The following is a 21571-nucleotide window of genomic DNA, read 5'->3' on the forward strand; positions in this document are numbered from 1 at the left end:
CAGGGCAGAGGGAATACAACACATCACAAATAGCATCACACCATTCCCCAAACCTACATATTCAGTCTGGAGTTTTAAACTGCAAGTAGCTTTCTCTTGCAGGTCTTATCCTAACGTTTCCACACTTTTCTGAATTCCTAGCAACCATTTATCACCTTGCTCTAGCGCTGTATCTCATAGAGAATAAACACTGATGGCAACTGAGGTGTTCTATAACTCTTGCAAATACAATGAGCAGACATCAATGCTGATCGTCCATTTTTCAAAGAATATTTTCCTCTTAAGACTTCAGAAAGATAAATGTTACACGAGCCAGAATGAGACAATGTCTTAGCAAAGACCAGCCAAAAAGCATGTTTTTCCAATCTCAATTTATGGCACCATAGTGATGCATCTCAAAAGGGAGTAAGTTACTAACCTATACAAAATATCGGGCAGCGATTGCAATACTATCCTGCAAAGATCATATTTTACAGTCCATTTTTCCCTTTTAGTCCTAAGGTTTACTTACCTCCCCTACTTAACTGACTTTATTTAATGCTTTTCTTATTAAAGCAATTTTTCATTTTTGTGATTATTTGCCCTTTCCACATTTTACACAGTACAAACTGCATAAACACAAATTATGAAATAAGTTATTTGAAGTTACCATTAAAAAAATATCTAGACCTTGAAAAAACTTTCATCCAACAACTTTTTGTATCTGAACAGTAACAATAACCAGCCTCCAACTTGGTAAATATGTTTGTTGGGCTCAGGGAAAAATGAAGTTCTCTATCCTACGGTATGAAAACTTCCCACATTTGTTAGAACCAGAGTGCATCAAGTGTGACTATGCTGAGTTGATCCAAAACCTATCCCCAAGATCTGAAGTCTCTGCCAAAACCACCTGTAAAATCCAGTGTGTGAAGGGCTCTCTCAGATGATGCATAACAGATTCGGCTCCATAATAAATCGGCTGTGTGTAGGAATGCATTTCCCACACCCAGCAAGTATTTTCCATATAGGGAAAAGTTTAAGACTCACCCCTTGCATTTCTTATAAGGTAAACAACCCAGAAACTGATACCCTTGTGACAGTGATTGGCTCAGGGCCAAGAGACTAGCATCTATTGAACCTCTTCACTGTTCTTCAAATCCCGTACGTCTCCCTATGGGCAGAGAGTCAAACTGTCCCTCCTAAAACATTCAGTATTTAGGAAGGAGCACAAAGGAAAGAAGAGGCTTTTTGGAGTGTTTCTAGCAGGGTGTCAGAGGTTTTCTTAGACACCTGTGCGGAGCTTTTCTTTTGTTTTCTGTAACGTTTGTTATTTTTCATTTATTAAGCCTTCTACTTTACAAAACACCTCTGAAAAGCAGTCTCGCTAAAATTATTTTAAGCCAATCTGCAAGGGCTGGACCCTCAGAGATTGATACATTTCCACTTGCTTCATAACACTTTGGCCATGTGTTAAACTGTTGTGAGACTGCCAGCATCTCTTCTCAATCCAACGGCTCAACAACCAAAGCATCCACTCACCAAGGGGCAAACCTGGCCTCAGTCCTCTCCACCGCTCTGACCTGCTGAACTCAAGAGGCACAGGAAAGACACAGCTCCAGCACTTCAGGACAATATTCCAGGTAAGAAGAGGTGACTCCCTACAGCCTGAAGGAAAGTATCCCAGCCCTTTCCCAGGAAAGGGCAAAAAATTGCAGCTTCTCAAGTATGCATGCTGCAAGTTACAAATCCAACTTCAGAATTTAAGTCTACCCCTGCTTTGTAAAAGGACTTACTATATTAATCAAGGTCAGGTGTACTGCTACTGAGTATTCTCACATCCAAGTTCTCAACTTGCAGACAATTATTTCTCCAATACAGAAATACACAGGAATATAAATCAACAATTATAATGAGACAACAGTCTAACAATAATTTATCATTTCCATTAGCATTTTAAGAAGGCAGTCTTCTGATAATACAAAGTACTAACAGAACACTCCTTTGTAATTCAAAATCTGTTTGCAAAAAAATAACTAACTTACCCTGACTTTGTATCCAGGGGCTGTATGCTAGAACAGGTATCAGCTATCCTGTGTCATGGTTTAGGAATAGTATTCTCCAATTTAGTCTTCCCAGGAAAACCACTTTAAACCATGTGTTACTTGCCCACTCCTCCCTCTTTCCCAGCCTCTCTGGAAGGCTGGAGAGAACTGAAGGCATAAAAGGCAAAGATCAGGCTTGAGATAAGAACAATTTACTGGAAACAGCAATGAGATAAGAGAAAGAACAGTAACAGCAATAATATTAATAACAAAAGTGTGTGCAAGAGAGGTGAATGATTCATATGCAAATGCTCACCACTACATCACAGAGGTCAGACAACCAGAACCCCTTCCCTCATTCCTGGAAAATGACATGAGGTGGTTCTTCTGCAAAAATTAGCCCTGTCATGGCCAGAATCAGGACACCTGTCTGCCTAAAGCCAACATAAAGCCCATGCTCTGAGAAACTCAAAAGAAGTTAAATTAAGTGCATATGCCCCAATCTGGACCAAACAAGAAGGTTGATCCAGCAACAAAACAGCCACTTCCTGCCAGGATATGATTCTGTTATATACCATTTTCAGAATGCTGAACTACAGAAACAGCAGATTTTTCATGGAAGAATAACAGTCTTGTAAACCCCATTAAGTTTTCTGTGACACAACAATGTCACAACTCTATATATATTTGAGCATTTAAGGAATAAAAGAAAACACTAATTTTGTATAGTTAATGTGGGAAAAGAAAAAAAAAAAAGAAAAAAGAAGGGGGGGAAAAACAGGGAAAAAACCCAACCAACCAAACACAACCCTAATAGTTATGCTTCATATGTACTAATTCTACTTACTTAGGACTGCGATGCAGGTGTTTAGATACGTAATTTATAGTTACAGTCCTCTTTAAATAGAAAATGAAAACACAGATGTATGAGTTCAAAACATATTAAGCATATTAAACCTCTGTTCCTTATGGGAATCAAGTTAAAACTACTTTAGTTCTGAATGACAGCATCCATTAAACTTTGATGTACTTCAACTGATGTGCTTTAATGTTTTAAATGTCTTACCTCTTCTTAAACAAGCTAATACACAACTCTATAGTTGCAAGTGTAAATCGAGTCTAATACCATGTTCCCAATGAGAAACATGCCTGTAGACGGCAAGACATAATGTATTATTTTGGAGTTTTAACTTCCTTTTATTAACCTGGGTTTGTTTAAAACAGCAAAAGTTGCACACATAGATCAGGTTTCTTATATATTGTTTCCAGATAAGATTAGTTTTGAAATATTAGTCTTTCAGAATTTTTACTCTATAATTAGTTCTATAATTAGTCTGTTGACAGTCGCTCACAACAAATTCAGCATTTCATTCTGGAAGCACAACACTAGAACACTCTTAGTGTTCATTAACATGATTACCCATTAAATTTATTCTGCTTTTGCTCATAGGTTTCCATTTTTTACCCAATTTTTCTCCAATCTTCAGCCACACGTTAGACAAATCTAATGTGTGAAGCAAGTTAAAACAAGATGTTCACTGGCAGTCTCCCAAGTCATTAAACGCCTACCACAAGATTCTTCTCATACTCTCAGGATCAGACTGCAACTGGATAAAGAAAGTCAGTTCGTAATCTAAAGCCTGCTATTTCCTCATTTTTCTGTTAAATATGAAAAGTCCTCTAATGAGACAATGAATGCAGCAAAATCACATTTCCCTCAATGAGGACCAACACAGCTCGGGAAGGCTCAAAAGGTGGCTTAATGCAAGTTACAAAATTTAGTAAGCTAAGAGATAAAAATATAAGCAAGATAAATATACTCTTAAAGCAATCCATAAGGACTCAGAACATCATCGGTTTAGTAAGAGAACTCTGGAAACAACAGCAGGTTGTTATTAGATGAAGAAATTAGTAACTGGCTAATACCAACATAAGAGATTAAGCATGTGGCACTATCCATTTATCTTCCAATAAATATACTTCTTTTCTAAAGTAACTTTGACTGTAAGCAAATGGGTAGCGAACTGGCTTTTTGCCCAAGGCAGCAAAAGCCATGTGGCCCTGAAAACAACATACCATAAACACTCACATTAGACGTTCTTCCTGAGAACTGACTCCAAACACTGCCCCAGATGTTATGCAGAAAGGAGTCATTGGAAGTCTCTCAAGACCTGCAATAGAACTCTTCCAGTACCTCATTAAGCATGCAATTAGCAGCAGCAAATAATATTTTTCTAATCCCAGCAAAAATGAGAGCATTCATTTATGTACATCTTCTTTCTGAAAAAACCAATTTGGACTACCTAAAGAAAAAGAACTACATCTTTCAGAAGTTAGGTAAATTTCTTACACAACGATACCATGACCCACTAAGAATATAGCAAGCCTCCAGCATGCTTATTGCTTCTGATTTTCTAGTCTGGGCACTAGTGAGCATCTGATTATCCACATAAACCATTTAGCCATTTGTAAGAACACCACTGCAATAAAACCACAAAATACATGTCCCTAGTCAAAGTAGTAAGAACTGTTGTACTTCATTTAGACTCATTTCAAGTCTGTTTACTATTCTGCTGCAATGTAGCTGAGGCAAGCACCAAGGAAAAGAAGAGGTTGAGCAGTGCACATACAGTACAAGCCTTTTATGACATGAGCAGTCAGCTTCCAGCAACCCACCCGATCAGGGATTTAAGAACCAGAGACTGCTATTCTCCTTCAGTTGCCTTAGTTCTTCTGTTCTGATAAACACCGAATAACAATTCCATAACTAACTTTCCCATCTAAGTTTGCGATTTTAGACCTCTTACACCTTCCTTCAGCTTCCCTCCCTTCCAACCCACATTTTCCCAGTCTACTTTGTCTCTGTTCATACTGAAGTAGTTTTGTTTCATCAACTTTTTGATTCCCCTTGTCTCTACCTTTACTAGTGCTACTGTATCCCTTCCAAAGTGGAAAGGGACCAGGATAACACAGACATTCATCATCTGAACACTTGAGGGATTTATGTGGTTGACCAAGTCTGATTTGCTGTCAGGTCTTGACTTGAGGAAATCACTAGAAAATCAAAGTGACTAGAAAGTCTAAGTCACTTTGCCTTTTTTGACTGCTCCTAATCTTGGAGCTCTTTACAGAAGAAGAGTGAGAAAGGTTCTCTCCCAACCCTCAACTTGAGGAAATCACTAGAAAATCATTCTAGTGACTTAGACTTCGCCTTTTTTGACTGCTCCTAATCTTGGAGCTCTTTACAGAAGAAGAGTGAGAAAGGTTCTCTCCCAACCCTCAACTTGCACTGAAGTAATGATCACTCAAGAAGCCACTGCTGTCTATAAATAGGTAGGATGGTTTCCCTCCCATTTCCACTACATTAAAATTCAAAGATGACAGACATAAACGTAATTTTATTACACAAGCTGCATAGTATTATGAGATCTTTTGCACTTCTACACAGGTTAGCAAAGGAACAAAATCAGGCTGAGCAATTTTTTATCATCAAACTGCCACCTGATGCTTCATTATCCCTGGGGGGGGGGGGGGGGGGAAGAAAAAAAAATTTACCATACTCAATAGAAAGAGCTTTAGAGCTAAATTATGTAGGTCAGAGACAGCTCTGGCACTAAAACAAAGGACAAAGTGTCCCTCATTTCTCCCCTGCTCAATTCCATCCCTGAGGAGAAGGCTGACGTCTTATGGGGCAATGGATATGAAACTCACTCCAGAAACAGAAGTAGGAAGAAGGTGAAGGAAAAGCTGGTCTGAAGAAATATCCCAGGGAAAAGCATGGCAGCCACAGGAGGAGAGGAACACAGCATCTTACTGGCTGCTCTGCTCAGCAACATGGAGCAGGAGAAGCGAGGATAACTGCAAGACCTTGGAGAGAGAAGCTAGATCATGTGAAAAGGATTCATGGACTACAATGGTATATGAGTGCTGAGGAATGCAACTGGCTGTGGAAACAGTAAAGAAGAAGAGGATGAGAAAAAAAAGCAGGGGACACTAACAAAGCTGAAGACAGAAAGAATGGTGTTGGTGAGGCAAGGAGTGGGATATGGAAGCATGAAAAAGAATGAACTGTGTGGGAAGAACAGAGGGAAAGAGTAGTGGAGGGGAACGCAAAGGGCAAATATAAAAAGCGTCAAGGGAGGAGAGATGCACAGAAATGTGTCCAACACAGCAAATGCTCCTCCTAACCTTGGCACAAAGTCCAGAGGCCCACCAACCCTCAGGCAAAACTGTCCCCTTGTTCTCCTCTTTTAAGCATTAGTTCCCATGACAGTGAGGTTACTTAAGATGGCAGGCTGTGCTGTGAGCAGAAGGTCAGAAAGAAGAAAAAATTAGGCTTAAGGGAAATGAAGTGGTGCTGGGAAAAGAAGGGCCATAAGGAAGAAACTTCTATTTCCAAGGACAGAAAATGCAAAAATATATGGTCCTTGTCAAATTCTTTTATTCTTTGAGCATGACCTTCAGGAATAAAATCAGTCAGAATGATTTGTATGGAAAGGGGTGGCAGAAGGAGAGCCGAGCTCAAAGTTTATATCAAGGGTGATGAGAACAAGCTGGGACTGGCAATATGTGATACAATTAAACTGCAAAAACTGAGAAAACTCTCATAAAAGCAGGTGAAAAATCTGCAGAAGGTGATTAAGATTTTATTATAGGTAGTCTAGAATACAAAAGAAGCAGCAAAGGCAGTAAATATTGCTGCTGACAAATCCTGTGATAAAATAGGGAAATGCAAGGAGAATCAAAAACTGTATCAACAGAAGAAAAGTAAGCAGGAATAAAATCACAAATGAGAAGCTGTGAATACTTACACACCAGATATCATAAGGAGGTCTAAGCAACAGAATAGGAATGATATAGAAAGAAGAAATGTACAACAAAGAAAAGGTTTGGAATAGAAATTAGAGATAACATTTGAAAAGCCAGAAGCCAGAGTCAGAGGAAGGACAACGAGCAGAAGATTACAAATTACATGCAAGGATTCTGGTAAAAAGGATTTTAAAACCTTAGAATTAATAATTTTTTCCTACTCAGACTGCAAATATTTTACAATGGTTATTGAAATAACTGAATGTAGTAAGACATTTTGTCCCAATCAACATGTCACTACTATACAATAGAATAACTCAGCCAAATAATCTAAGAAGAGCAACATGCACTTTGTTTCCACTCACTATGACATTTTCCACAGTTAGATAAAAATCAAAACAGCACGTTTTTTATCAGAGGAAAAAAAAAAAAAAAGAAAAAAGAGAGCAAGTCAAGGATTCCTCCTTTATCGTATAATAATATTGCCAAGACAAAAAAAAAAACATGTTTTTGCAATGCCCTACCTAAAAAACAGAATATTTGCCTGTATATTTGGCAAGAAGCATGGAAAAATTCAGGCAATGGGCCAGATCTTTTGTCTAAAAAGAGTAACATTATGGCTTAGCTTTGCTAGGGACTCACATAGAGTGTCCTGAGAATCAGGTTCCAATGTCCTCTCTTCTTATATAGTACCCAACATCAGATTTTTATCCCAAAGGTATAAAAGTAGATTTACACACCCTACTCCCCTTAAATCTCATAAAAGACAGGAGCATATTTTATGCTGTAAGGACTACAATAACCTCCCAGACTGACAAAGCCATATCCATAAAGAAAACAAACACTTGAATCCATACATGAAGTTACTTTAGCACAACTTTTCACAAAAACAAGGCACACTGCTGCTGAGTGCTGCAGTGAGAGAGCTTGGGCACTCCTTATTCTAGACTGTCACCTTCAGCTTTTCTCTCTTTCTTGCCACTGTCACCACCTGCTTGTCTCAGCACACCCAAGTTGTGTTGCCATTTAAGCAGCCCACAGTGGGGTTTCATGTACACACCTGTCTATATGGCTTCCTTTTTCCCCAGCTTTTACTAGCACAGTCCCTACCTGAGCTGCTATACTTGGATTTTGCCACCAAAAAAAAACCCCAAAAAAACCCAACCAAACAACAACAACAAAAAAAAAAAATCTAAGAAAACACTTATATCACTTAGAAAAGCCCTTCCATCTCTTACTCCACTGCAAGCATCCTTTTACCCACTGCCTTCAGATTTTTAGGTATTTTAAAGGAACAAAATAAATTAATGTGATCTGACACAGATGTGATGGAGCAATGGGACTCAGTGGATCACAAAAGAGACTACAAATATTAAAGACTGGATGATACAGAGAAAAAAAGAATGATAAATTGAAGTCTTAAAAAGCACACAGATGAGTGCTATTTTATAAACTGCAAATATTTTTTAAGCCTCATTAAGGAAAATCCATGGAAGGAAGACTCCTTCCTTTAAATTTTCTTCACTATTCACAGCATATGAATCGGACAGTATGCAACAACAAAGCAATTAGTTTAAATACTGCCAATGCTCTCATTGGCGATAATTGGTTGCTTCTTGCAGGAACATCTGTTCCATCTTCCTTAAGAAATGAAGTACAGACCCTGTTACCTAGACAACAGAATCCTTCTGAGCATCATGCACTGTAAAAGGGCAATATCAGCCTAAGTCACACTGCATAGTCTCTCTCCCCACTGCTCCCTTATCGCTGCTAATGCAGCCAAATGCTGGGATTTTTAACATTAAGCCCATAGTTATTAGATCGCATACACTCTAGTCACTTTCACATTCACTGCAAGCAACAGCTGTGTCACTGTCCTTTGGCCAAGCAACAGTCACTTGGAGGCTCTGTATTCAGCCAGTTTCCACCACGGTGACTGCCAAGCTGTCAAGCTGAAAACGCTGCAGCTTATGAGTACTCTGAGAGCAAGTCTCATCAAATCTAGAATTGTGAGCTCAGTCCCCCTAAATGTGCAGAAGCAGTCACTCTCACTGCTATTCCTCTTGACTACTGGAGCTATTCTAGTACTAAAGGGACTCATCCTTTACTGGCATCCACTAGTGTCCTCTAGCCAAATTAAGGAGAGAAGCAGCAGATTGAACTTTGAAGATGTCTTTTATTGCCTTAAACTCACCACAATTCTATAAATTTTGATAAAATGTTAACAATGACAATGAAGTGCACCAGACGACCAAATTCCTCTGCATGCTTTAGCAAGATGGATGGATTTATTGTTTCCCATGTGCATGTCATGAAAGCCTAATGAACACAGAAACTGAAGATTCATTAAGGTTGGAGAGGAGCTTTTCACAAGAGCATGTAGTGACAGGACAACGGTCAAAGGCTTTACTACGAAAAAGGGTGATTAGACATTAGGAAGATACTCTCCACTTTGAGGGGGTTGAGACACTGGAACAAGTTGCCCAGAGAAGCTGTGGATGCCCAGGGAAGACGCTCACCCCGGCAGTGTTCCAGGCCAGGCTGGATGCAGCTTGAAGCAACCTGATCTATTGGAAAATGTCTCCACCCATGTCAGGGGGATTGGAACTAGATGATCTTTAAGGTCCTTCCCGACCAAAACCATTCTATAATTTTATGAAAATAATCCCAGTGAGAAAGCATCATAAATCTGTTTTCCAGGCTCATCTCTGCTGAGAAAGAAAAAAAAAGGCCAGAAAGTGGTCTGGATTTGAGATGCCCAGAAGAAGCAAAAACTAATTCATCCATCTGGCCTTAGACTGAAAATCTGAACAATGGAGATAGTTGAAAATTATTAAAACAGATAATCACTGTAGAATTCCTTATTTTGACTGCAAGGCTTTGAGCAAAGTTTAGTGAATTTCAATTGTGAAAAAGTACAAAAGACAATTTAGCAACAGTAAAGTATTTTTTAGGCCACAAGTATAATAAATATTTAGAGACACAATGTAAAGCTGCAAGGATCACCCATCCTCAGAAAAATTAAACAGACTAGGTGAAACCTAGGTAAGCAGAAAATCACTAATACATAACAAATGTAACATGCCAGAAAAGAAGAAGCAATTATTAGTCTGAAGTGCAAAGATACTAAGGCAAATGAGGATACTGAACAAACCTTGGAGTTTGGTAAGAGCGAGATCATTAATCACAGTAAGAAGAAGCTTTTTTAGGGTAGGAGCTTAGAGAAATCAAACCAAAATGGACCCAAGATAGAACTAGCAGACACAAAACCACTATATTGCCTATACATATTAAAAACATCTGGAGATAAAGGAAAGCAAAAGAAATAGTACAAAAGGCAACTAAGATAAAAATGAAACTAAAGTAATCTAATAAGCAATGAAAATACAGAAAGACAATGACAGTTGAGAAATAAACTTTGCAGGGGCCATGGGACAGAGTAAATTCATTAGCACAGAAAGAAAAGGCAGCGACTCAATGTCTTCAAGAACTGGCAGTATATCTCCCATTTCATAACTGCCCCCAATCAAAATCATTCTACTGGTAATTTTTTTCAATATTCCACATATTCAAAAAACTAGTAACTTTTTCCAGAAGTACAGCCTGTCTGGAGTACATTAACTTCAGTATGCTCAGGTGGCAACATATGAAAAAGCTCAAGTATTCTTGTGGTACGTTCATGTACCCACAACTTTGTACATCCACTACGTGCAGGCAACAGGCAGGTTCCAGGAAGCGTCCCGGCACTGCAGGGACACAGGAAGCATGGCTCTGCCCACCCCCACAATGCTCCTTCTACAAGCCAGAAGCATTTTGCCAATTAGATGGCTGAACGGAGCAGAGAACTATGAGCTAAGACTATGATGCTCATACCTTTTTATCAAAATGCAAACAAAGCATCACACTAAGGTGCATCACAGACACCAGGCTATCCACTCCATGTTGTACTCTTAACTACAGTGTCAAAACAGGAAAGCCTCCCTCTGTCTTAAAACCCCCACACATTAAATGTCTCAAGTCATCACAAAGACAAGAAAAATCTCAGTAGAGTACAGCAGAAACTGTATTTAAATACAGCTACTGTTCTGTTTTCCACAGAAATAAACACAGAGGTACACAAGAAAACAACCACACTGAAACTGTTTACATGGAATACAATTAAGTGAATACAGTTTTAGTAGAAGGTGATATTTTGCCTTCAATAACAAAGCTGATTACAATTTGCACACAAAAAATTGCAGAGTAAAATATGACTGCAGACTGAAAACAGTATCCACTTTGCCAAACACAGAGCTGAAGACAATGCCAGATAAATTACTGAAAAAAGCAACATTTGATCAAATTCCTAGAATTTTTTTCTTCCAGTGATGATCTATTTGCAATCCAGCTATCTCTGTTCTGCATTAAATTTATCCAGTTTAAGCACTACTAATAGTATTTCATTTCTGCCTCACATGGGAACCAAGAACTCTCAGGCAGTTTACAGACCTGGGACACCAGAGAGACCAGTACAGAGGACATTGTGTTGGGAGTACATTACAGAACCATCTGATAGCATGGGGAATAGGGTGAAGTCTTCTTTACAACTCAGAGAAGTCTCTGATCCATAAGCCATCATTCTTATAAGACATTTACCTCCTTGACATCCACTGGAGTTAACTCAGTTAATTTTGGGAGGCTATCAGGAATAGCTTCTTGATACACATACTGAAAGGGCCAATAAAACACAGCTGTTCTCAAACAATGTTTGAGATTTCAAATCTCAAACTGGTTGGAGATTTGACAAGGTAGCTCTGGCTGTCACAACCATCAACTAGTGCACCTGAAGATATTCAGCACAGAGAAGAGAAGGCTCCAGGGAGATCATCTTTGGCTTTTCAGTACGTAAAGGGGGCTTATAAAAAGGAGAGGGACTTTTTTACATGGGCAGACAGTGACAGGAAAAGGGAGAAGAGTTTTAAGTTAAAAAAGAGAAGAAAGATTTTTTTAGAAATTACGAAGTTCTTTAGTCAGAGGGTGGTGAGGAACTAGAACAGGTTGCCCAGAGAAGCCATGGATGCCCTATCTCTCACAGTGTTCATGGCCAGATTGGACAGGGCCATGAGCAAACTGACCTAGTGGTGGCATCCCTGGCCCATGGCAGGGAGGATGGAATTAGGTCTTTAAGGCCCCCTCCAACCCAAGCCATTACATTATCCTACAGTTCTAAGATCCTGAGTGAAGAAGGCATGTAGCAGAGCACAGACCTGGAGCTTCAGGACAGCATATTTCAGCTTACTGAAGAAATTGGTAGGCAGCCACAGGAAGCAGCTCTGAAGAGCAACATTGTTCAGGAAAACCGGCAGGTCTACTAAGAAATACAAGTAGGAGACCTGTTTGGCTAAGCAGATTGTCAGAGCAAATCTAAGTGTATAGAGGTGCAAACAGGGACAGGCTACATGGGAGGAGTTTACAGATATTGCCCAAGCAGGTAGAGATGGTGTCAGGAGAGCTGAAGCTCACCTTGATTTGGCACTTAAAAGGGAAGTTGAGTGCAACAAGAGCTTCTCCTACTACACTGGTCATGAAAGGCTGAACAGGAAAATGTGAGTCTGTTTCTAAATGCACAATTCAATAATAGGAGTTCCAACTTAAAAATAACCCTGAAAACATCTGAAAACCCACGCCATCACCTCTCAGCCTGAGACATAAAAATAGTCATATGTAGTGTTAAATTAGAGACATTCTAGTTATGCATAGTCAAGATATTAATTCAAACAATTTTACAACTCCACACAGAATAAAATGAAAACACATACAAATTAATTTTACTTAACTACAGGGAAAGCAAAAATGGAGGAATATAAGAAAAATATGCAACGTGAAAGAAAGCATGAGAAACAAAACTGAAAGTTTATGACAAATTCAGAAAATAACACAAAACTTACAAAACTTTCAACTGAAGCTTTAAAACATAAGTATATATATTCACTTGTGTGCATACACAGTCTTGCAGGGAGTATTTAGGTTTGGTATGTAATTATTTAAAAACCTCTTCTTTGCATTATTAGCAACTTTGTTTTTCTTCATCTGAGTGATAAAGTAGCTATTTGCTTTCAGTGCACTGCTGCCTAAAGCCTAATCTGAAGCAGTTTGGCTTTGGTTTTTTGTTCAATTCTGCTGAAGGCAACCATCAGTTGTTTTTGCATTTGTGTGTTCTGAGAATATTCAGAATCTGAACAAAACAGCAAATTCAAAGTGAAACTGAGCCTAAATAGCACTGAACAGTCATTTTCCCTAGTCAGCTGCACTGGTAATTTGGATTATATCCTAACTGATGTCAAGTACCAAACTCATAGAGACATTTCCTCAGCTCATACCATGTTAGAATGTGGTAAAAGCTTTCTTTTTCTTCCTTTTTATGTACTTGCCATAGATTTATTAATATTGCTCTCCTACTTTGAGCAGAAACACAGCTTCAAGAAAAGAAAAGCAACCTCTGCATGAAAAGAGGTTGCAAATTATGCATTTAGAAATCTAAAAGCAGCATTTCCCTTTTCCTTTCTCCTCTGCATGCTCTTTTTTGTTGTTAAATTGCTGAAGGAGATAGTTGTAGTTAAGACAATGAAGCCGATTAGCTGCTTCAGATGATGCTCTACTTTTGTCCAATTTCTTGATATAAAATTGTACTTCAAGCTGTGAAACTTTATTTTCATAAACACTACGGTGTATTTATGGGCTGATAAAAACATCGAATTAATTGATTAAATGAAAACAGTTTTATTCCACATATTTACTACTTGTATACTTTATTTAACGAAGTTAATTGTTCTTTCAGATGCAATAAAATAAAGAAGACAAAAAATGTCCACAGAACCCTTCTGAAGAATAAGCAAAGCAGGAATTTAAGTACCTCCTTATACAAAAAGCATTTAAATTACATAGATTATACAAGATTAGATCATGTAATGCAGTGAGTTTTTATTCTTCCCGTGGCACGCTAAACATGCGTTGTCATGTAACTGAACCAAAAACCCTTTTTCCAGCTGATTCATACTCATAAAATCACAATGCATAGACACTTCTAGCCAACACATGCCTTAGTTCTCTAATAAAAATCCCTTCGAAAAAAAGGGTTTTTTTCACTTATTTCATTACCTCCAGCTATTGAAATGATGGAGTGAAGTTTCAAAGTTTCCACAAACAATCTTTTCTAATTAGGTAGTAGAGAATTTATGGGGAGATTTTACATTGCCAAATATTCTACTCATTTATCCTGTCTTGGCATGGGAAAAGAAGTCTTGACATTCAAAAGGAATCTCCTACAGCAAATATACTCAGGTACACTAACTTTTTTAACGCCTTTTTTTCACTCAGTCTTGCCTGCAATAAAGCCAGGGACCAAAGTCTACGTAAGTCTACACCGCAGCAAGTACTGCAAGGTGCTGTGATAATCATGGACAGAGAAAAGGCCGATAAAGCCAAGGCACAGAACTTGTACCTATTACAAAATTTTATGCAACTTCACTTGACAAAAGCCAATGGCATTACAAAACTTTTAAGTGTTTTATAAATACTGAAAAAGTATCTTTATTCCTGTACAGCTGACCTTTTTCACATTACTAAGAGATACAGAGACAGGCCAAAGATGTTTAAGGCCAGCCTGGTCTGCAATCTCAAATTAACTTCACGATTAGCTCATTTGACTAAGTGGTTTCCAACTAGGGAGGTGAGAGCAGCTTGTAAATCATGTGCAGCACCTGACAGAGGTAAAAGTAAGTTTTACTAGCTCTACCAGCAAAGCACATGTCCTCTTGAGTCCCTGTGCCATGCTGCCAATGCACCAGAGGAAACACATGACAAAGGCACAAAGTGCCTCAAGATGGTGACAGTAAGTCTGGCTCACTTCCTCGGCTCAGCTTCAGCACCACAACATCACCATATACCCAAGCCCAAGAAGAGGGGGACAACCCCAGAAGAACTGCCCATAAAGAACGGAAGGCCACAGACAGCAGGGAGGCAGAAAAGAATGTAAATAGCGAGAAAATGTCACCTTCAAGAGAGCTAACAAACACAAAAAGGTTACAAAGATGTAGAGGCTTCTGAAGCTTTGCCCACCCTCAGAAATCAAAATATTTGTATGCTATAGTACTTTGGAACATTTACTGCATGAGTAGGCAAAAGGCCTGAGAATGATTTGTGCACGCTAAATTGTTCAACTGAGCTTTCAGTAACTCATTTAACATTATCATTCGAATTTATTTTAGCCTGTATCCATAAATGCAAGTTTGAACAACAAAGGCCAACGAATGCTCCCACTAGTGTGCCACAGAATACTGGCACCATTTCAAGGCCTTCCAGAAGGAGCAGCCTTCCCTAACAACCAGCACACAGAGGCAAAGGATGTGGCAACTAAAATGGTTGCAGGACCCAGACCCAACATTAACACAGGGCAAAACAGCACCAATTTAGGGCACTCCTTAAAAAAACACTACGCTAGCAATGCTGGTTTGTGGTTTTGCTTCCCATTTAAATCATCTGCAACAGCCTGGTCTCTTTTTTTTCCCCCTGACAGAAAAAAAAAAAAAAAAGAATGAGCTATAAAACCACCCTGATACAGAAACATTGAATTAGTTCAGAATTAAGGTCATTTTTTACAGAGAAGACGACTAGAGTTGGCAATTTATCCTTGGAAGAAGGAAAGTTCTCATTGGCAAGGGTGCAAAAAAAAGCTAGAAAGGACCAGAAGCTGGCCACAGAACATCCAAGTCTTGACTCGAGTCACTGGTTCACGTGAAACCCTTAGTAGTGTCATTTTTGTCTGTAGACTCTGTTAAATGCTCTGTGAGAATATTATGGAAGACACCATGAAAAACCCTACTAAAGTCAAGATAAACAGAATCTACAGCATTCACCCGATTCACCAAGCCAGACACTTCATTATACAAGACAAACAGGTTGGTTAAGGATTATTTTTCCCATTGAAAATCCATGCTACTTCCAATCACCATCTTGTCCTGCATATATTTGGAAATAGTTTCCATGAGGATTTTCTTCACCACCCTCCCAGCAACTAAGGTGGGGCTGACCAACACGCAGTTCTCCTGATTCTTCATGGAAAGAGGAGTGACACTTGTTCTCTTCCATTCACCCTTATCTTTCTAAGGTAACTGAGAGTAGTCACATAATGAAATCCAAGCAGTTCCCAGCACTTGGGGGTGCAAGTCACCAGGTGCCACAGACTTGTGTATGTCCAGTTTGAGTGCTCCCTAACCTGGACCTCCTTCACCAAGACAAGGCTTCCTTCCTCAACTTTCTCTCTGCTCTCAAGAGCATGACTCCTGAAGGTAGGACTTTCTGTTAAACACTGAGGCAAAAAAAATCGAGTTCCTTGTACTTTTCTATACCATTTATTCCCATTCAGCTGCAGGCTTATGTTTTCTTTAGTTTTCTTTTTGATATTCGTCTACCTGTAGAATCCTTTTTCTTGTTGCCCTTCTGGACCCTTGTCAGACCCAACTCCATTTCAGCCTTTTCTAATCCCTATTCTAGCAAGATCAAACAGTAATTTTATACTTATCTTGTTCTGCCTATCCCTGGTTCCAATTCATATTTAATTCCATTTCACGTTCAGGTTCAATAAGGAGCTCCTTGCTCATCCACACAGGCCTCCTGTTTCCCTTGCTTGCTTTCCCACTTGCTGGGATGAAACTTTCTTGAGTTTGGACAGGGTGATCCTCAAATACCAACAAGTTTTCCTGGACTCCTCTCCCAGGATGTATCTCACTTCATACTTCCAAGCAGATACCTGAAGAGGTTCAAGTCTGCTCTCCTAAAGTCCAGAGTTGTGATCCTGCTTTTTAACATGCTCCATTCACTTAGGATCTTGAACCTCATCACATCTGCTAAATAAGCCAGTAACAATAACAATTGCACTAAAGTTCTCCCATGCTCAGGGACAGGATACATACCCATATATTTAAAATTTAAATTATTGGTGAATGGCATTGACTAAGGCTTATTACTTTTCTTTTTTTCTTGATTAATTTTTCCCAAAATCCACAATTAAGTTTATAGTCTCTTTACTGTGAAAAACAAAGCCCTTGAATTAACTCGGATGTACTCTCACAGAAAGTGAAGCCTTTGGGACACAAAATCTCAGATAAAGCTATATTACCCTGGTGCTTTTTGATAAAGAAAATGCCAAATTCTATTACCACTACCTGTTGGCAGATTTTTAAAGTCACAGCTATTGGTTCTTAACAGATGGCCAGGAAAAAAACAGGCTTAAAAAATAGTACTTCTCCAGTCTGTTTCTTGTGTCTCCACTTCTTGTTCTAAAGAAACTACTTAGATAAGGTAGGGAAAAAATGTAAAACACAAAAGCAGGAGAATTAAAGTCTTCCTTTCAACCAACTTCAGGTTCCAAAATAAGCTAATGCAAGCCTTGAGCTGAAAGAAATGTCACATTCATTAACTAAACAATCATCTAAAAATAGAAACACTATTTCATTACTCTCATTCATATTTTTCAGCTCCGCTTTTCAAAGAAATGCTGTTGCTTAAGCCAAGCAATAATCTGGCTCATAACAAGAACACAGAAATAGTTAGCATTTCAGTTATCTTCAGAACACACCTGAGTTACAGGGAACTAATTAGGTTTTTACATACACACAATTCTTTGAGGTATAGAGTCCTTTCTAATACTTTCATACTCAATAAAACAGAATTGGCTGAAATAAGGATTCTTGAAACATGCATTTCTACAGCTGAAATAAAGCAACAAGCACTTGCCACAGGAACCACTGCCTGTATGATGTTTTCACTGTTAAACTTTCTTCCAGAAAAAGCTCCTATGAATGAATAGCAGTAAGAGAAACTTTATGGTTTTGAAGTCCTAAGCAAAGACAGACCAACTTGATTTGTAATGTCAGAAGAGAATAGTCGTCTGCCTTTTCCTTTAGGGAAGTCTAGCCAGCCAATCTTATTAGAGGTATCTATGCAGTAAGACACACAAAATGGTCTTAGACTGTAAAACTGAATGCCTTTCAGTTCAGCAATATACTTCTTAAGTACAATGTCAAGTGTCTGAAGTTTACAGAACTATTAAAATATCCTGAACATACACAGAATCAGGTACACTGGTGTCCCTGTCATTTTCTCATCTTCCAAAGTGGGATTTGGGGTTGTTTTGCTGCTGGAGCGAAGGGGAAGGGTTAAATGCCAAAAGAACTGCTCATGACATTTTTATGTCATGGCCTCTGTCCAGGCTGATAATCTTTATTTAATCAGTAAACATTACTGTCTTTGTCACCTATCTAAGCCTTTAAATATAAGATAAGCTATTGATGCATTATTTAGAAGTCTGTTTCTTTTTATGGAAAATGCACTTGATTTTGGCCTGTTTCCATATGACGTAAACTTTGTAATTTTTTTCAACTATTTCACCTTTACCTTTGTCATATTTCTAATATTTGACCTGAAATTTCACTGAGGCAAATGCTGATTTGCTGCATTAGCTCAGGTTACAGAGTTTTACAAAAAGGTTTGAAGAAGAATAATAAAGCATAACTCATGGAAGAATTACCAGAAGAACCACTCAAAGCAGTCAAGTAACTTACACAGTAGATGTCAAAATTCACAAGTTGTACTGACCTTTGTACAAAGCTTTACTAATCTTGAAAAAAAAAAAAAAAAGTGATCCATCACGGGACTTAAAACATAATTTGACACTCTCTCCTTCCTTATATTGTTGTGTCCAGGTAGACAGAACCAGCTCCATAACACAGTGCTACTATGCCCATAAGAAAGTCTGTTTCAGACTAATCCACACATCTCCACAGCAGTACAATTTAAAACAAAGAACAAGAATCCAAGAAACTAAAACCCCTAAATATTGTCAAAAATTATTTGTAGTACCAAGAATATAACCTCATACTGATGCTAAAAGAGGATTTCCTATTTCCTCCAAAGGCAGAAGTATTAGCAAAAAAAGGTCAGTGGGTAAATCCCGTGTAAAGTGACTGACAGCAATGCTGCCACCTCTCAAATCCATGAGTGCCCTTGACCTTACAGTGACAAGCACTTTAAAAGGACAGCAGTTTTATCTGTTAAGTCTTTTCATACAAAATACCACGGACACTACACTGAACACAACCCAGTGGTTTGTTCAGTTCATGGACACCGTAAGTTTCTAATGCCTCACATTGCACTGTACATCCGAATGCTGTATTTCAGTGCAACACTACAAGATTATAAAAAGCTTTAGGCACAATCCTAAGATACATTTCAACAGCTGACTGCATTGTGACAGCATTAAGACAAGGTAAATATTTAATCAAGTGCAATTTAAGCAAGTGTACTTCTTTTGCAATGTAAAAGGTACTTGCATTACAAAATTTTACCCAGTATCCAGCATTTTGTCAGTAATGCACATTTTCAGACATAAAAAACATTTAAAGATCAAATTCTACCTTCATTTAAAACCAGTTATTTTTTTACCAAATCTAAAGGAATTATTGGTATGTAATAAAAGATACATGCAATAAAAATAAAATTAAAGCTGGGTTTCATTTTGCTGTGAAACTTCTCTGTACTTGGCAAAACAAATTAAATATTAGAACAAACTGTTCTCAGATACTAAAAAACAAGTTACCATTAGTCTAAAATAAAATATGTTATTAATAAGTGGACTTCAGATGGTAGTTGTAATCTTTCAGAATCTTTTTCTTTCAAGTAATTTTAAAAACATTCCTTTTTAAAGTAACTCTTCATTTAGACGTTCATATTTATTTCCCTCTCAACACACATAAGAAGATGAAACAAAATTGTATCAGAAAGAGGCACTGCTATTATCTGAAAAGAACTAAAAGAAAATTACGATTTTAAAAGCTTCTTAAAAAGGCTCAGATCTGAATAAACTTCCATGCTTGCATACTTTAAGGACAACATTTGGATAATCTTTATGTTACATAATTCCAGGAAAATAAAATACCTATTGAGTAATAATGTCAGTAAAATTGCTTTTGTTTATGTACACTTACTGCAATCTCTCTACAGGCCGACATGGATATCCCTGTACCTTCAATTTGCTTCAGTGCATACTCCTTTTCATCTTTTCTGTGCACACATAAAAAAGAAGAGAGAAAGAAAAATTTATTTAACTCTGACTTACATTACACCAATCAATATAAGTATAATGGTGAAACACTTTAATTTGGTCTGGATGAAGAAGCTGAAAAGCCACATCTGCTTTTATGCATAAATTACACTTTGATATGAAAAGTAAGTTTTCTTTAAACAAAGACCTTACAGTTCCCAAACAAAAACTTCTTAATAAAACCCCTGGTTACCCTATATCCATTTCCCTCTGCAAACAGACATAATATCTACAGATAACTGCAAACATTGAGTTTTGGAGGAAATTTTCCCCAAAATTCCAGGATACTGTCTACTACTCTGAAAACACTGCAGTCATATTCCGTGCCTGGAAAACTCTCCTAGAAATATCTGGGAATGCCAAGGTTTTTTCTTGATTTTATGAGCCACTCTCAATCCACTTTTATTTCTGAAATACTACTATTTTAAACTAATCATATAATAAGCACTGGCTACTGACAGATCCTTACACAGCACATGAAACTCTGTGCTTTGATGTACAAAGCCAGAATATGAGAAAATGTTCAGCCCAAACACTGTACTATCCTTTTAAATAATCACAGCTGGAAGTGATTTAGAGGGACCACCAAAAGAACAAGAGAATCAGGTACAATCTTGAAGTTTTCATGATATAACAAAACCAGCCTACAACACAGATTCAGCTGTCAATGACAGATACTGATAGGCATCAATGCCCACAGTGTTGATGCCCCTTTGCAGACTCACCAGTCACAATTCAACAACCCACAAGACCCTATCCAAACTCCCCGTGGCATTTCTGGTAGATCCCAGTTAGCCCTCCTTCCAGTCCCAAACCATTTTGCTTTGCCACACAGAAAGATTCTCAATTTGCACTTGCTTCAGTCTCTCTGGCTTTGAACTCGAAGCCTGTGTCCTGCCAGCTTCAGCCTGTTTCCCCCTTTCTGCCAGACCCTCTCCCTCCAAAATGCATGGGATGAAAAGTGACTGAGCGGAAAAATGTGGGGACAAGATGACATAACTGGAAACAATAGCCATCTACACATATTGTAAATAACACAGGCAAGCACTATGCTCAGTAATTTTCAGTAGCAGCTACACCTTCAATGCATGTCTACAGTTAACACTGAGCTGCACTTTTTGAAAGAAAATTTTAACAAGAAAAATTCCAAATGTTTTCCAACTACACAAGAAAACGTGTAACTTCACAGATGACAAGATCACATCTTATCTCACAGGAATTGTTTCCGATTTCATTAATTAGTCCAAGATTTAAACAGTAAATAATAAATGCCCATCTTCTCTTATACATGGTCCTGCTATCTTATGCAGAGGATTTCCATACACTGCGAAGTATTGACCCCATTAACTCAGGTCGCTTACAGAAACTGTGAAGACAAAATTATATTGTCTGCAGAACCAAAACCAACTCTGGACATATAAAATTGATCATAGCATTTAAACTATGGTCATGTTTAAACTACACAGCACAAACAATCCCGTGCTCAACTATCAGCTGAAATCCCAAAGCAATGTAGTCACTACAGCACTGCATCACATCCTTCTTTTGGCACATCTACTGAACCAGGCACAGGACCACACTGATATGGCCACCCTTGAACTAG

At 38.2% G+C, this 21571-nt stretch overlaps 1 protein-coding gene across 1 annotated transcript in view; it reads right to left on the reverse strand.

Moving 5' to 3' along the window:
• The window catches only part of CDK19 (cyclin dependent kinase 19), a 119393-nt gene that overhangs the window by 80093 nt on the left and 17729 nt on the right, over positions 1–21571 (reverse strand). Inside the window, exon 2 of the mRNA XM_066315259.1 lies at positions 19853–19928. Within this exon, the coding sequence (XP_066171356.1) occupies positions 19853–19928 (76 nt within the window). The remainder of the gene's footprint in view (positions 1–19852; positions 19929–21571) is intronic.

Source organism: Sylvia atricapilla, chromosome 3, assembly GCF_009819655.1.
Source record: "Sylvia atricapilla isolate bSylAtr1 chromosome 3, bSylAtr1.pri, whole genome shotgun sequence".
Lineage (NCBI taxonomy): Eukaryota > Metazoa > Chordata > Aves > Passeriformes > Sylviidae > Sylvia > Sylvia atricapilla.